The sequence below is a fragment of the Parus major genome, chromosome Z, assembly GCF_001522545.3.
Source record: "Parus major isolate Abel chromosome Z, Parus_major1.1, whole genome shotgun sequence".
NCBI classification, from domain to species: domain Eukaryota; kingdom Metazoa; phylum Chordata; class Aves; order Passeriformes; family Paridae; genus Parus; species Parus major.
This window is the reverse complement of record NC_031799.1, coordinates 56,831,528-56,847,860: the sequence shown is the minus strand read 5'-3', so window position 1 is coordinate 56,847,860 and position 16,333 is coordinate 56,831,528. Positions and strand designations below refer to the sequence as shown.

The 16,333-nt window shown below is 40.5% G+C and overlaps 1 protein-coding gene across 1 annotated transcript in view; it reads right to left on the bottom strand.

Moving 5' to 3' along the window:
* Window positions 1-14,734, bottom strand: part of FEM1C (fem-1 homolog C) — a 28,060-nt gene extending 13,326 nt beyond the window's left edge. The window contains exons 1-2 of the mRNA XM_015653112.2: window positions 14,603-14,734; window positions 13,329-14,057 (exon numbers count right to left, since the gene is read on the bottom strand). Of these exons, the coding sequence (XP_015508598.1) occupies window positions 13,329-13,872 (544 nt within the window). The 5' untranslated portion in view covers window positions 13,873-14,057; window positions 14,603-14,734. The remainder of the gene's footprint in view (window positions 1-13,328; window positions 14,058-14,602) is intronic.
* Between the last annotated feature and the right edge of the window lie 1,599 nt (window positions 14,735-16,333).

Genomic DNA, 16,333 nt, shown 5'->3' with positions numbered 1-16,333 from the left:
GAGTAGGGTCATGGTGCATTGGTGTAGGACGGTCTGAAGGACAGAGCTCAAAGGATTGCAGTGAAGGGGGCCACCAGTGGCTGGAGACAGGTCACCAGAGGTGTTCCTCAGGGCTCAATTCTAGGGCCAGTGCTGCTCAATGTATTTGTCAATGACCTGGATGCAGGAGTTGAATGCACTGGCAGAGAGCTTAACATTGAGTCCAAACTGGGAGGTGCCGTTGACTCTCTGATGGGACAAGAGGCCTTCCAGAAGGATCTAGATAGATTGGTGCATTGAGCAATCATCAAGGGCATGAAATTTAACAAGAACAGACACTGGACACTGCCCCTGGCATTGAGTAACACCTGGCACAAATAGGAACTGAGAGTGGCTGGAGAGCTGCCCTGCAGCCAGGGGTGCTGATTGGCAGCAGGCTCAGTGTGAGTCAGCAGTGTGCCTCGGCAAACCCCACCAAGAGCTGCATCAAACACAGCACAGTGAGCCAGCTCACAGAGGTGAATATTTTGCTGTTCTCAGCACTGGCACTGCCTCCCTCAGAGCATTGTGAGCCCCACAATTTAAGAAGGATGTGGAAGTCTTTGCATGCACCCAGAAGACGGCAACTAAGCTGGTGACAGGGCTAGAAGGAATGTTCTGCAAGGAGCTGCTAAGGACTTTGCATATGTCAAGTTTGCAGGAATGGATGCTGAAGAGTTATCTACAGCTTTCTGAGGAGAAGCAGAGAGGGGGGTGCTTCAGTATCCACAGGACACACGGGAATGGCTCAAAACTGTGCTGAGAGGTACTCAAACACTGAAGAGGCTATCTCCAGAGGTGGCTGATTCCCCAAGCCTGCCAGTGTTTCAGATGCCTTTGGTCAGTGTCCTCACTAATTTAGTTTAACTTAGCTAAAAACTGGTCAAGCAGTTGGGACTAGATGCTCACTGTTCATATTCCAACTGGAATCATCGATTCTGTAAGGGATTTTGTATCTGCTTTCAAGTATGAAAGAGAACCTTAAGCTGGCTACCTCTACGTTGCTTCACTTTTCCCACTTCCCTTGTTAAATTTCCCTTCCTCTCAATCTCCAGCAATTATTAAAAGATAGTGGGATCTGTATGAAAATTAAAGCTTCATTAACCCAACACTGGCTTTTTTTCCACCTACCCTACAGTTCTTCCTCTCTTCACCTGCCATCTCCTTTGATTTTTATGTTTTGAAGAAACGACTTCACACGATGGAAAACACGATCCATCACAAAAGACCCTTCATCTCAGCTGGGATCTTTGAGACTGACAGTATATTCTAAAGGAGCAGGATATTTTGTCAAGGGAATGTATAAACCCAGAAAATCTGTTCTTAATATTTTCTTAGGCTTTTACCTTAAGTTCCACCTTAACCCCTCTGCTCTTCTTGTTACGATTCCAAAAGACAAGTAGAAACAAAATGCTCTCAACATATGATATGCAGACTTCTATGTTATAAGCAACGTTTGATTTACATGCAGATTATTTTTCATTAGCATGAAAAATTGCATAGTCTTTTATATTTAATGGCATTCCAGTTCCAATACCATGTGGGGAAATTTCTAAGTAAATTTCCAGTAATGTCTAGTGACACTATTTCTAATGTCACCTGCTTCAAAATATTCACAGAAAATTAGAAAGCAATTGTTGGACACCACAGCTAAATATCTAACTATTTGGCTGCAACTAGATGAAGGTTTAACTTAATTTCAGATGTGTGTACTTCTGGAGCAGAAGGAAAAAGTCAAGCCAAACTCTCCAGGCCCCCTCCTAACTTAACAAAGTCTCTTATGTGGTTGACTGCCTTTAAAACCACACAATTTACATCTACTGTTTTCTTTACAATATATTATACATATTACAGACTCAGGTACACAAGCTTCTCAGCTCCACATAAAATTAATTAACAGAAAGTTCAAGTTAATATCTACCCTGCAACCTGATTAAAATTTCCTATATTATTAGCTTGGAAAATTCAGTTAACTGCTCATCAGATCACTAGTTTCTGTTACATTGCTAGCAAGTTTCCACAATCAAAAAGTGGAACTCATACCTCCTATTCTAATGGTTTCTATTCCATCTATTCTAATGGATTCTAATAGCCCATTCCTAGTAATAAGACTGGCTTTTAAAAGTTAAGACATTTTGAGGAAACTTCCTTACTTGTATTTTTGGTAGACTTTTGTTTTAAATGCCAACAAGACCACTGTCTTGTTGGCATTTAAAAGAGTGGGCCTTGCTGTTCTATTTCTAGTCTCTAAGTAAACTACTGTGGATTAGGAAATAAAGCACTAGAAATCTTCAGGTTATGTGAGGGATAAGAGTGTATTTGTACAGTCTACAGCTCCTATTTATCTTCATACACTTGAGTTTTTTTTCCAGACTCTGATGTCTAGAATGCACACTTCACTCTTAATACTAAAGTATTTCATTAATGAAACTCAGTCAAAAGATGCCTGAGATCTGCTTTAAAAGCCAACACTGTACAGAAATTAAAACTAAAGGTGAAGTCTTTCCACTAATACATTTTTTCTGCCAAAAATGTATTGTTTACACTGACTTAAAATATGGAGAATTCCAAAGCAAAACATGTGGATGTCATACATACTAAAATTTATAAGAAACAGTATTTCATACTTATTAAAAACACTTTAAAAATAGTAAATATGTCTCATTTCCAATTCAATTATAAGAACTTAATGTAGGTCTACCCAAAAAATTTTGACACTTTGTAGCTTTTTCATGTGTGACTTCATAGCACATTTACCTCCTTTCTAACAAGGCACAGTAAAAATAAAAACAAATCACATAAAGTTGAAGAAAAAAAAAAACAAAACAAAACAGGAAAGGAAAGGAAAGGAAAGGAAAATTCAGAAGTATCTGGTCAAACCATAATTACTCCCCTCTAAACTTAATATCCTCTTTCAGCAGCAGATCCAGACACCTTAAGTCCACAATGTAGACCTCTATTCTGTGTTTTATATTAGCAGTTCATCACATAGCAGCTTGTTTTTATCTTTTTTTGTCAAGCCACCAAGACAGAAAATGTTTATCTAATGCTTTGCAAATTTAGGTATGCAGGAAAAGGATGTAGACTCTTAAAGACTGTTTAGATTAATATTTTCTAATGGGCACTGGGCATTTTGCCGTGGTTTCCTCACTAGTACCCAAAACATCAGTCCTCACTCTTTCTCTCATTATCTTTCAGTTCTCAAAACTTAACATGCAAATTGAACTCCTGCTTCTTGCTCAAACTGTTTTGTGAACCATCTGAAAAAGAACTCACAGCACATTTTAAAGCCTCTTTGACAGTCTCAATTCCAGCAACTACAAAAATATCAATAACAGAACAAGAACGATGTTATCCAGAACAAACTGAGTCTCAATCCAGGCCCAGCAGATGCCAAAATTTACATGACACACTAATCAAATTCATACAAAAGATGAGTAAGAAGTTATTTTCTAAAGTTTCTGACTCAGGTTTTTTGCAATTATACCAGAGTTATGAACATACTTTGTCCCCTGAATCATATTTTAAGTGCAAAATTCAAACATTTTAAGAAAAATACATAAAAAATACTAGATTGCTTCATTTATTGACAGTGAATTTAACTTTCAAAATATCAGTTTTCTGAAACATTTCTGAATAGTGGCCAGTGATTTTACAATCATTTACTAAGAAGTAAACTGAGGAAGACATCCCAATGCAAAGTGGCACATGAAACTAGCTGATATATAAAGATTCATAAAGTTAAATCTAGTTCATAGAAAGGGAAGTGATTTTCTACCTTTCTTATACCTCAGGCAATTTTTAACATTAATAGCACTAAGTCAGTTATAGGTCTGGCCACACTATAATCTCTAGCAAAACTAACAAAATTTTCATTGCACAAGCAGATATTTAAGCAAATCTAAGTGGATTTAAAGTTGGCAAATTTTGCATACATATCTTATCAACTAATTCCCTCTGTCTTTATCTGACATCACAGACAGCAATATGCCAACTGAGAAAGGACAAGACCTTGACATCCCTAAGAGAGGAAGATGTCAAATGCAGACCTATATACAAACTTAGTAATATACATACACTTTATTCTTCTTGATATGCTGCTGAAAGTCTAGTTGAAATGGAACTACAGCAGTCAATCCAGAATTAAAGAATGGCTGGTCCCTCAGACCATCTTCAGTTTTGTATTTATTGATAAAGGCAAAACCAGATGCACATAGGTGTTGACTAAGCCAGCAGTTAACACAGCTGTTTCAGGGTGTACTCAAATCCATACACTATCTTTCACAGCAGAGATCTGCAACTGGGAGCTGTTTCTACCTTCAAGTAAATATTTTTAATATATTTTAAAAATAGTAAAGTCATAAGTAGCATATTAAAGACCAATAAGCCAAAAGGTATCATCTCAGTTCTTGCTATTGTTTCACAACTATTAATATATATTTTGCTGGCTTTGACAACCACAGCAGTGCCACCTATGCATGTTACATACTGCAGATCCATCACCACACAATGCTGCTTTTGACACTCTTTTATCAATCTCCAGACATACACACCATGACTGTAAAAGATACACACAAAATAAGCCTGGCCATTGTCCAGGTAAACTCTATCCAGCAGTCTGTATGCCATTAATTTACAATGCAGTTATGCAGAACATGTTGAAATATGCTTAAGACTCCAAGGAATTTCACTGCTCTTTCCAACTAGATGCTCTAAATTTAAAACAATTTAGGGTTCTTTTAATTTGTTAAATCAGTTACCGATTTCAATTTAAACAGCCTATCAGAAATAGTGGAATTTTCTAGTTATTTATACTGTAGTAGCCCTTAGAATTTAAATACCCACATCTTAAATTATGCCACATATATACTAATAATGCCAGGCCATCACCACTAATTTTTAGTGGCTGCACTTCACTGAGGTTTGACTGGATGGTACAGATAGAAGTAGACAGATAGGTGAAAGCTGCCAACTTAAAAAAAAACCCAAACACAAACCCCAAGTTTAAGAAATAACACTGCCAGCCATCTGCACCTAGCAAGTATCAACTGCTAAATTGGAGGAAGAATCTGAAAGAATACATGGGAGCAGCCTTCATGTGCAAATCAAAGGCTACACATTGGCCATCAATTGATGACTATTCTGTGAATTAACTCATCCATTTCAAAACAGTACATTGTCTGTACTGTCACTATAATGACCATATCATGTGTAGTGATAAATAGTGACTAAACACAATTCAGCAGTTAATTCAATTTTTGTAATATTATCTATTCAGTAACGAAATAAAAACCAGTGTTACAGCTATTGCTTCACTATGGAGGAAAAAGGCCAAAAAAAAGCAAAAGTAATTTGAAAGTCAATCTCTTTGATAAGTCTCTTCCAAGAGACACGTATGATGGTGTTGGTCAAAGTAATTTTTTAAAGGTGGGAATGATTATTTCCAAGTAGGTTTAATTTAATTTTTTAATAAATTTTTAATTGTAAAATGACCTCCCAGAATTTAATCACATATCAAAGATAGCTAGTGTTACCATAACATAAATGGCTCCTCTTTGCACAGACCAATAAACGGGACTGCAGATGGCTCTGGTAGACTTGATACTTCTCTGCTAAATATTGAGTGTCACTATATTGTATCACTAATACTGCTTACAAAACTGCTTCTATCTGTATAAAACTTTACTATTCACATTACCTAATAATTTCCTCTTATTAAAATAGTGAGAAGAAACGGAATAACCCCAACTCCAGTCTTTCCCAATCTTGCAGATAAAAAGTACAGAGAAAGACATGGCTAGCTAGCACTGTATCTTCACATTTTTACTCTTTTGTTAACAGGCTCCTTTAAAAGTAGTTATGGACATTTCAGAAACACTTAATGTTTCACAGATTTACCTACTGTTGAGGGTTAGGTGTCCTTTTTTTTTTGGTTTTGTCCTTCTGGCCTGCCCGGGGAATTTTTTACCCATTATGTGCTGAGACAAGGTAACTACCGGTACTTAAGGGTGCTCAAAACGGACAAAGAGTGGCCGGGCCCAGGGGGGGAGGAAAAGGGGCAGAAAAAGAGGGTGGGGGACAGTTTTTTAGCTGGGCCTTCTTCGGCTTCGGGGAAGGACGTTGGTGTGCTGGTCGCGAAGCTGCTGCGGTGGAGAGAAGGGAATTTTCGCCATCACCCAGACGGAGCGGCTGCTTCTTCTCCTTCTCCCCTCTTTGTTGGCGGCCTCGCACCCCCTGTCCTGCCGGGACGTGTGGCAGTGCCAGGCACCACCGCGGAGCTGCTGATACACCTCAGCCACCGGCCCAGGATCTCAGCTCATCCCTGCTGTTTCCAGCCGACTGTTCCTCGGAGCCCTGCAGGAGCACCAGGACTGACTGCCCGAGGGGTTTGTGAAAACAAAAGCCTCTCCTCCATCCCATCTCAGCCGAGAAAGCTGTCCCGGGGTCCCTGGTTCTGTGTTTTTGTTATTGCTGTAGTTATTGTTGTTTGTTTGCCTGGTTATATTAGTAAAGAACTGTTATTCCTATCCCCAGATCTCTGCCTGAAAGCCCCTTGATTTCAAATTTATAATAATTCGGAGGGAGGGGGTCTACATTCGTTCATCCCACGGGAGGCTCCTGCTCTCCCTAGCAGACACCTGTCTTCTAGAACCGAGACACCTACCCAGTGTTTCCAAAAGCTTACTAGAATGGGGGAGGGAATTCAAATTCATAAGGAGGACAGGCCTTTCTATGTCACAAGCAAGTAATTCCCAGAATAGACTGATAGCTTGTGACAAGGGAATGAAAGAAAATGAAGCCATGACACAGAGAGTGATTTGACTCGATTTGCAACGAATTAAGTGTATCCACTTCCTAAGACTTCCAAAATGCTTTATCAAATTCCCATGTTGTAAAACTTACATTAAAACTTAACACCAATCTAATCTATTGAAGATCATTAAAAACAAAATTTATAAAAAGTATTTAATGACTGACCAGTGTGTAAAATTAACCACCTGTATACATTTTTGCACACTTACAAATGAATTGATCACTTTTATAAAGTGAAATTTTTCATGTAACACCAATTTCTTTTTCTATCACAGTACTTGAAGTAATTCAGTCTTCCAAGACTCTTTACTGATTTAAAAGTATTGCCAGATAGATACAAACATGGACAGTGAACAAAAAAACTGTTATACATCCTAATGCTTAGTACGCACAGTGAATAAAAACTAAATGTCTTTCCTTCAAGAAACTAACTAAAAATGCAAAGAACTGCTAATCTCAACAATTTATTTTAATCTGACTTCCATATTCTGTAAGGGAAAAACTGCCATCTTCCTCATTGAAGTATTTCATGAGAACTTGTATTATCAAGATTACCAATTATTAAATGAATAACAGCATGCTGTTAATAATCTAATTTCAACCAAAACATTTTAGTCAGAATTAAACTTAAATTGTATCTGTATCTTCCTTATTTAACTTACAGACATTTCTCCTGAAGTTCAGTTTCCACACGCAGTCACATACAAAATATCTGCAAGTTTCAGTGCCCTGTACCATGTAATACAAACCAAAAAAGGGAAAAAAGCAACCTTCCCCCCCCCCCAAAAAAAAATATACAGCCCACTTTTAGAGCAAGTGTTTATCCCCAGGGAGAATTAAAAAAAAAAAAAAAAAAGCACAACAACAACCGAAATAAACAAGCAGAAATAAAAACCAAGGACCTTTGTTTTGGGGCTTTTTTTACCCCTGCCAGCCCCCTCAATGATTCTATGAGCTGTGGCAACCAGAGAAGACAAAGACCCTCAAAAGCATACAAACCTGTCAAGACCCCTAAATGTTTACTGTACAAGAAAATTAATTATTTTTAACACATACTAGACCACATTTGTCATAAAGGAAAGAACATGACTCTCTATAATCCTCCTACTTCTGGGTTGGCCAAGTCTGTACAAGACTTTTTCCCTTACCAGCATGTTTGAGTGTTACACCTTCCAGTACCCCCTATAAACAACAATACTGAAATAGCACCAGCCCTTGATACACTACCCACAGCGACAGAGGTTTGTATGCTTCCATACTTCCCAACATGAAGACACAAAGTCAAAACCTTGTCTACCATATTATTTTACAAAACTATCAAATACTGTGCCAGTGTAATTTAACAATCACGGTATTCTTTCTTTTTAAATGCAATCAAACACTCCTGTGCATATCTCAAGAGACAACTAAAAGAATGCCTAGTCCAGCATTTCTTATGAAGAAATTTTGATTTTTCTAACAGTCTGGAGGAGAAAAACCAGGTTTGTTTTTTTGTTTTTTCTTTTTAACTTTTAGGCTAGCTGATGAATATGTTAACTACAGAAGGCAGGTACAGTTGGTGAAAACTAACAAAACCACAGAAAACATTTTGAAGAGATAGACCACATATCAAGCCACAGAGCAATAGAAAGACTTATCAGCCATGTTCAGGTGAAACACCTTCCTTTCAAGCACGTATTTTGAAAAAAGGTCACAATTCCCTTCATTTGTCCCATCCTGGCTACCAGCACATACGTACTGTATCTATAACCTAACTCGTTAATTGCTGCAGTAATGGATTTTTTCCTTTCCTTTCTCTAAATGTGGCAGAAGAGAATAAAGTATAACACAAACTATTAAAATGTGCACTGCAAATTGTCAAAATGCAAGATCCTAATTGTCCTGTCTGGAACTGAAGCAGAAATGTAAGATTTCCTTACAGTCTGAAATCAGTCTGTATTCCAATCGGTCTGAAAGAAAAACAGTTCTATTGGGGAACTTACATGAAATATTATACCTTAAATAAAAAATCAAACAAAGACAGCTTTAAAGAGCCCAAATTTGTAATTTAGAATGTCAAAAACAACTGACACTTGTATTAAAAGAGTAAAGCATTCCCCTGTAAACACATCACCAAATGAAGACTGTGCACAGAAACACGTCAGTGAAGCACTACAGTTGAAAATACAATGGTCTCTTCAGAAGGTAATAGCAAGGTAGCACCACTCTAACAACAAATCACTGGCAGGCATCATAATGCAGCAGAACAAAAAGCAACATGCAGCTGACACAGAACATGCTCCTCATCTGGCACAGAAACAAAACTGCTTCATGTGAGGTTTTAGTTCTAGGATTCCACCTTCTGAAAAAAATAGTGTTTCTGCTACTCTAACATTATCCACACTCTTCCTACTTTTAGGAATAGTAAAAAAAATTGCCATCTGAGAGACTATTAACTACAAGTTAATGTAACTCACTAAACTTTGTTTTTAATTTGTAGCTTCTTAAAGGAGGAGTTATTCTGCTGGTTTCAGCTGGGGTAGAGTTAATTTTCTTCACAGTGTCTGGTATGGGGCTGTGCTCTGGATTTGTGCTGAACACAGGGTTGATAACACAGAGATGTTTTTGTTATTGCTGAGCAGGGCAAACAGAGCCAAGGCCTTCTCCGCTGTTTGTACTTCCATGCTGGGGAAGAAGTTGGGGGTTCATGGGACGCTGGGAGGAGACACAGATGGGACAGGTGATCCCAACTGACCAGGGATATTCCAGACCATGTGACACCATGCTCTGTACATAAAGCTGAGGGGAAGAAAAAGGGGAATATTTGGAGCGATGGCATTTGTCTTCTCAAGTAAGCACTACATGCGATAGGGCCTTGCTCTCACTGAGATGGCTGAACACCTGCCTGCCCATGGGAAGTGGTGAATTAATTCCTTGTTTTGCTTTGCTTGTGTGTGCTGCTTTTGTTTTCCCTATTAAACTGTCTATATCTCAACCCACAAGTATTCTCTCCCTGGTCTCACTGGTGGGGAAGTGAGCAAGCAGCTGCCTGGGGCTTGGCTGCTGGCTGGTGTTAAACCATGACAGTAATACGCTGGAGAAAGCTATGAATCAGAGACAGTGGTATATTAATTCACTTTGTGAAGCATTGCTTAAGCTGCTTCCTATTTACAGATATCTTTGCTGTTTTCCACAATTACAAAATAATAAAACCTATCCACCCTTCTTACCCTGTAGTTGCGGGGAACAAAGAAACAGGGATCCCCTTATTGCATCCGAAGGAGATCACTTTACTGTAGAAATCAGCTCCCTTTTACACCTTTAATCTCAACCAGACAACATCCAAACTTGACAGAAGGGCGCTCACTGGCTGGCTCAGCTGCAGTCTGCTGTCCACACGTAGCTGTCTCAGCCCCCAACAGATCTCCAACCGTCCAGCCTGCAGCTGTGCCTTCCCTACGGGGCCTTCTGGTAAGTGTAAGCCTTAACAACTTCAACAACTGTAACCCCACATCCCACATTACCCCAACTACCAATCTGTCCCCATTGCTTACACTATTCATGTAACCTACAATACTTTTTTAAAAATACTTTGCCCACAGTCCTACTGCCTAAGTCCTACACAGAAGTTCAGGGGAACTGTGAGAAATTTCAGATCTGCAAAACAGTAGAAACAAATACCACTAAAGGCTCATACCTTAAACTCAGAATCATTTGCCGTCTTTCACAGTTGACGATTCATCTCCCCAAATATCCTTCTTCAGCACCATCTACCATGCGACACTGCCAGATCTACACTTCACCTCAGTGTTGCATCTTAACCTGACACACTCTGAAATCTTTAGAAACTCAATTTACTGGCTGTACTTCTGTACTTTTGTAACTTTTTCAAGAACCTCTGAATTCTGAATTTCCATAGGCCAAAACACAGCTGTGGGATTCTGAATTTTAGAAGCAGGATTTTACCACAGGTTTTCACCTACTCTTTCATACACTTAGACGCATGTGAATGTACCTATTTTTTCCTATCAAAGTATTCAAGATTTTTCCCTGGAACTGTCAACACTTTGAAACATTTTCATATCTAAATGTTCATAAGGTTTAAAATGTGTATCAAGTTTCTATTCTATTTCTATTTTGCAATATGAAAATCCACTGGAAAACCACAAAACATAGTTCAATTAATTCTGCCTCCCACCCTCACACAAGTAAGAATAATATCTGAAAAAGGATCCATAGTGATCTCCCACAACAGCAACTCTACTGGAGTTCCATAGTTCTGCTATGTAGAGAGGAGATGCAATGCAAGGAGCATTGTAAGTTTACATGCAACAATTTGGGTTTTTTTACATCCTTCATGGAACAATAGGCTTCTCTATACATGATTCGGGAAGGGACCTGTCTAAAAAGAACTCGCATTCAAGGGCAGCAACAACTTTTACTACGCAGAAGCGGAACACTCAGGTGCCCTGTTATCTTCCTGCTACAAGCACAGGACACACTGTCAGCTATTTAGTACACAGCAGGGAGGAGTAAAAACTGAAAGTAATACACAAGACTCTTTGAAGGGGAGGTGACAATGTAGAATTAATCCTGTTGGATAAATTTAAAAATCAATAGCATTTCTGCAAAACAAAACTGAAGAGGTTACCTGTTTAATCTTAGCCACTGTTAAAATACTTAGGGCTACCAATTTTTCCCAGCTCTGCCTTTCCACAGATAGCTTTCAGAGTTTTTAGTACTTGCTTGCTTCACCTCATCACTGATTATTCAGTAACTTCAGAGATCAGACTTCTTTAAGATACCAAAAAGTATGCTCCTGTCCTACCAGAGGGGATTTCCACACATCACCAACAGATAGCCATTACATACATGCAACAATTTGAAGTATGAGTTTTAATGAACTGAACCATAACTGTTCTAACTTCTTTAATTAAGGATCATTTATCTATCTTAAGAACCTTTGCTCATATGCCCAGATGCAATTCACACAAAAACTAAAGGAAGTAGAAAAGATTAAGATAATAATTGACACCACTGAGAAAATCCTCAGTCATTTAAACAAAGACAAATAGTGCTAATTCACTAATAAAGTGAATAAAAAGAATGAGTAAGGTAAAACCTACTCCACCAACACAAAATGAGGGAGAAAAAGAGCTGCAGAATTTACATCTTTTTCCCTATTAAATCAAATATTTAACAGCATTGCTTGGTTCACACCTATCACATAAAGGGATAAGTTTAAACTAAACCCCAATTTTTCAGCTGCTTACACTCTTTATATTTAGCTTGCTATTCCCAGAACGTTATTTAGAAAAATGTCATTTTTATCCTACCACAAGTCCATGATGATTCATAAGCAACCTCAAACCCTTACAAAGGAAGATTTATTTTGCTCTGCCCACCTCCATGACAAATCTGTAGTTCAGCTTTCTTTACGCTAAACCCACATATTTGCATGATTTGCTGTAAAAAGGCATATTTAACCAAGCAGCTTTTCTAAAGATTACTCTCACATTTCGTATTTACCAGTATCACACAATAATCTAGACGCAAAAGATATTTTAACACAAATAGCTGGGAAGTACAGTATACAGTTACAAATGTACTTAGTCTGAAAAAGGCAGAAGTATGCTACAAAAAGAATTGCTAGCAGATTAGTTTTTATATATATTGATATATATTAAAAAGCCCAAAACCTGCTGAAATATAATCCTGGCTTAGTGAGATAAAAAATTAACTGTAACTTGCAGTAACTCGTGTGCTTTTCAGGCTAATATCAAGACTAAACACAAGTCTGAAATTTAACAAAAAATGTAGAGGTCCAACTAATTATGATCAGAGGAAAAAACCCAGAAATCTTCACTTTGAGTGGTAACACAAGGGCAATTGTAAACAGGGGCAAACGGGTTTGAGATCTGTGAGCCACTGGAAGTCCCTCTGTCGAGATCACAGTCACCTGCATCTTCACTTCTTTAATCCTAATATATATGTTTATTTACTAAAACTTAGAAGGGTACAAAATTACTCAGTAGTTTGGAGGGAGTAGGTGAAGAGCAAAGTGGCATTTTCCAATGCAGAAAGTAATTTTTCTCCTATATGAGTATTTCCTCAGACCAACCTTGCTGGCACAGATCAGTTATGTATACAGCATACCTGATTTGTTAAGAAATAGTATGAAAACCAAGAATATATGCTCATGTGTTTGAGTACGTTGCTAAACCAACCTACTACACAGGGTGTAGTAAGCAAGTTTATTAGCTTTTAACATGCATAAATCTGACATTTCATATGACTAAGTCTTTTAAGAATTAGGGCTTCAAGATTAAAATGTATCAATTTAAAACAAAATTTTATAATCGACGTTAAAAAAAGAGCAAACTAAAAAGTAAAAACCTAGCTATAAACACTTTACATCTTTATGAGAACAGAAAATTTTTTTTCAGTCAGACTCCTAAAGAAGTAACTGAGTAACTTTACCTCTGTTTACCACAATGGAAGTGAAAAAACTAACTTACCTTTAACACTTTTTCTGTTCACATCAGCTCCTTTTTCAAGTAAATACTGAGCAATTTCTTTGTGGCCTTTGTAACATGAGATCATCAAGCACGTATGCCCGTGACGGTTTGATACTTCCAGGTCTGCTTTGTGCTCCACAAGGTATTTGACTATTTCCAGGTGACCATCAAAGCAGGCAGCTCTAAGCGGCGTTGAATTGGTCAGCGTTGTGTTGTTGACAGACGCACCATGATCCAACAGACACTGAACAACCTTCAAGTGGCCGGCGGCCGATGCTGCCCACAACGGCGGAGCCCCCTCGATAGTCTCACCATCAAAATTCACCGAGCCACCAACCTCTATCGAGGCAGAGCAATGGTCCAACAAGTATTCCACCATGTCGAGGTGACCATAGCGGGCTGCCATCAGAAGCGGTGTGGCACCATTGGTTTTTTCTGACATCAGCTGGGCCACCTCTTCCCTTGTTTTGCTTGCCAGTAGCTTGGAAAGGAGCCGCAGCTTGCCATCACGAGCTGCATTGAAGACTGCTGTCTTTAGATCCATTTAGTCTGTACCTCTCTACTTCCCGATGGATACACACCTGATTCTTTTCAGTCAAGAGTTTACTGGAAGTGCTTAGCCCAAACAGAATGTCCCCAGCTTCTTCTCAGATCAGTTTCATCCACATAGGACAACATGGAGACTCCGAACAGGGTCGTAACGAAGCGCAGGCTATGCTTATCACAAATCTGCAAAAGGAGAATTCTCGATGTTTTCACCTCCTACTTCGCAAACAAGCAACCGCATTGTATTTTCCCACAGCTACACCCAAACAAGTCGCTGTTGTGGTGCGCCGGTGTCCAGCTGCATTCTTTGGGACTCTCCCGGGCCGCAGAGTGACCTCTGAAGGAAAGCTACCGGGAGGAGGGGGCTGATCCTACCAGGGCGTTATCCATACCAGGACACAGAACGATCCTCTTCTCCCTCATTCCTCCGTGAGCTGCACCCCCGACTCGTTTTGGGGCATATCCCAAGTACAGAGCCCCCGGCTCCCGCCAGAAAACCCGCAGACACGCACCTCCAGGGCAGTCGGGCGGGGAAGGCGACAGTCGCACTCCGGCCAAGCCCCGGGCGCCCGGGAAAGCCCAAGCCCTCCTCTCGCCTCACGATCGGACCCGCTGCACCCAGAGCAACGCGGCCCCATCCCCCCCCGCATCCTTTTTCTCACGGCACCCAAGCCCCACGGCCGCCGTGCTCAGAGCTAGACGGAAAAGCCCGCCAGGCCGCGCGTTACCTTCCCGGACCGCTCCGGGCCGTCTCCCGCCGCCGCCGCCCTCAGAGGGACAGGGACGCGTCCACTGCCGCTACCCCCGCTCTGTCCGGCGCCTCCATGACAGCCGGGCCCCGCCGCCAGGGCCGGCCCTGCGCAGGGGGCGGGGCGGCTCCTCCGCGGCCAATCAGAACCACTTCTCGAGCGCCCGGGGGCGGGACTACGCCGCCGCTCGAAGGCGCCGTGCGGGCGCAGCCGGCCGCTAGGGGGCGCTGCAGAGCAGCAGCGCGGGGGGCAGAAAGGTCCCAGGGAATCCCACAGAGTCCCACAGAATCCCACAGAGACATTTTGGGAATGCACTTCACAGGCACGCCGTGGGCTGTGTACGGACACATCTGTGGTGCATGCCGGCACTGCTGCGTCCTATGCTCCTCAGCACAAGGGGGACAAGGAGCTGCGGGAGACCGCCGGCGGAGACCACAGCGATGATTTGGGATCAGGAGCATCTCCCTTCCGAGGAGACACTGCGGGAACTGGGCTTGTGTAGTCCAGAGTAGAGAACACTGAGAGGGGGTCTCATCAGTGCACACAGATATCTCAAAAGCGGGTGCCAAGAGGATGGTGGCAGATTGTTTTCAGTCGTGCCCAGCGGTAGTACGAGGAGTAATAGTCATAACTACAAGACAAGTAATTCCAACTCAGCCTGAGGAGGAACTTAACACTGAGGGAGGCAGAGCACTGGAACAGGCTGCCCAGAGAGGTTGTGGGTTCTCCTACTCTGGAGACCTTCAAAACCTACCTGGATGCATTCCTGTGTAACCTGCTGGAGATGATCCTGCTTTAGTGGGGAATTGAATTGGATGATCTCCAGAGGTCCTTTCCATCCCTAACTATTTTATGATTCTGCGATTCTGTACATACATGCTTCATGAATTAAAAAAAAAATGGATTTAAAGCCAAATTTTTGCAGCACAGAGGGTGCTCTGGCTCTGGGACAGCATTGCTGTTTGGTGCAAAATTTGCTTTGCTTGAATGAGATTGCACATGGCTTGCTACAGGTTTAGGATGTGGCATTTGCTGTGCTTCTATGATAATAGAAAGTGAAAAAAATCCTAAAAGAGCTGCACCTGAGCAAGGGACTGTAAATTCTGTCACAACCAAGTATGTTACCTTTCGGAAACTTCAGAAAGGAAGCACATGCAGAAACAAACTCAGAGAAGGTATGTAAGCATACCTTCTTGGTAAGATGGCAGTAATTTGGACATATATTTGAAAAGCAATCTAGTCACTTCCCCACTTCAAAAAAAGGAAAAAAAAAGGGGGGGGGGAAGAGAGAAAGCAGTTCAACTTGTCATTTTATGTACAAAAGCAATGTATCAAAGACTGGGTGGCCTTTTGTCCCTTTCTACCCAGTGCTGGAAAGATGGCTCACAGGCTGTTTTTTTTTGTCTGCAAGATTCAGAAGAAGAAAGGTCATAAGAAACTGATGGGAATTTAGAGTAAAGCCATTACAATTTTTAAGGAAGTGGTGGTATTCATTTAGGGATAGGCATTAAAAGACCTAACTTCGTGAAAATGCTAAATTAAAAGGAAGTGGGGAAAAGAAGAAAAGAGAACATTTTCAAGAAATGTCAGTGGAATGGAGGCTTTATTTGAAGAGCTTTGTCAGGTGGAGTCAACAGCAATTGGAAACAAAATGAACAGATGAAAGGGCATACTTAGCATCAAAAATAACATGCTGGTAGGGAGGCTCTG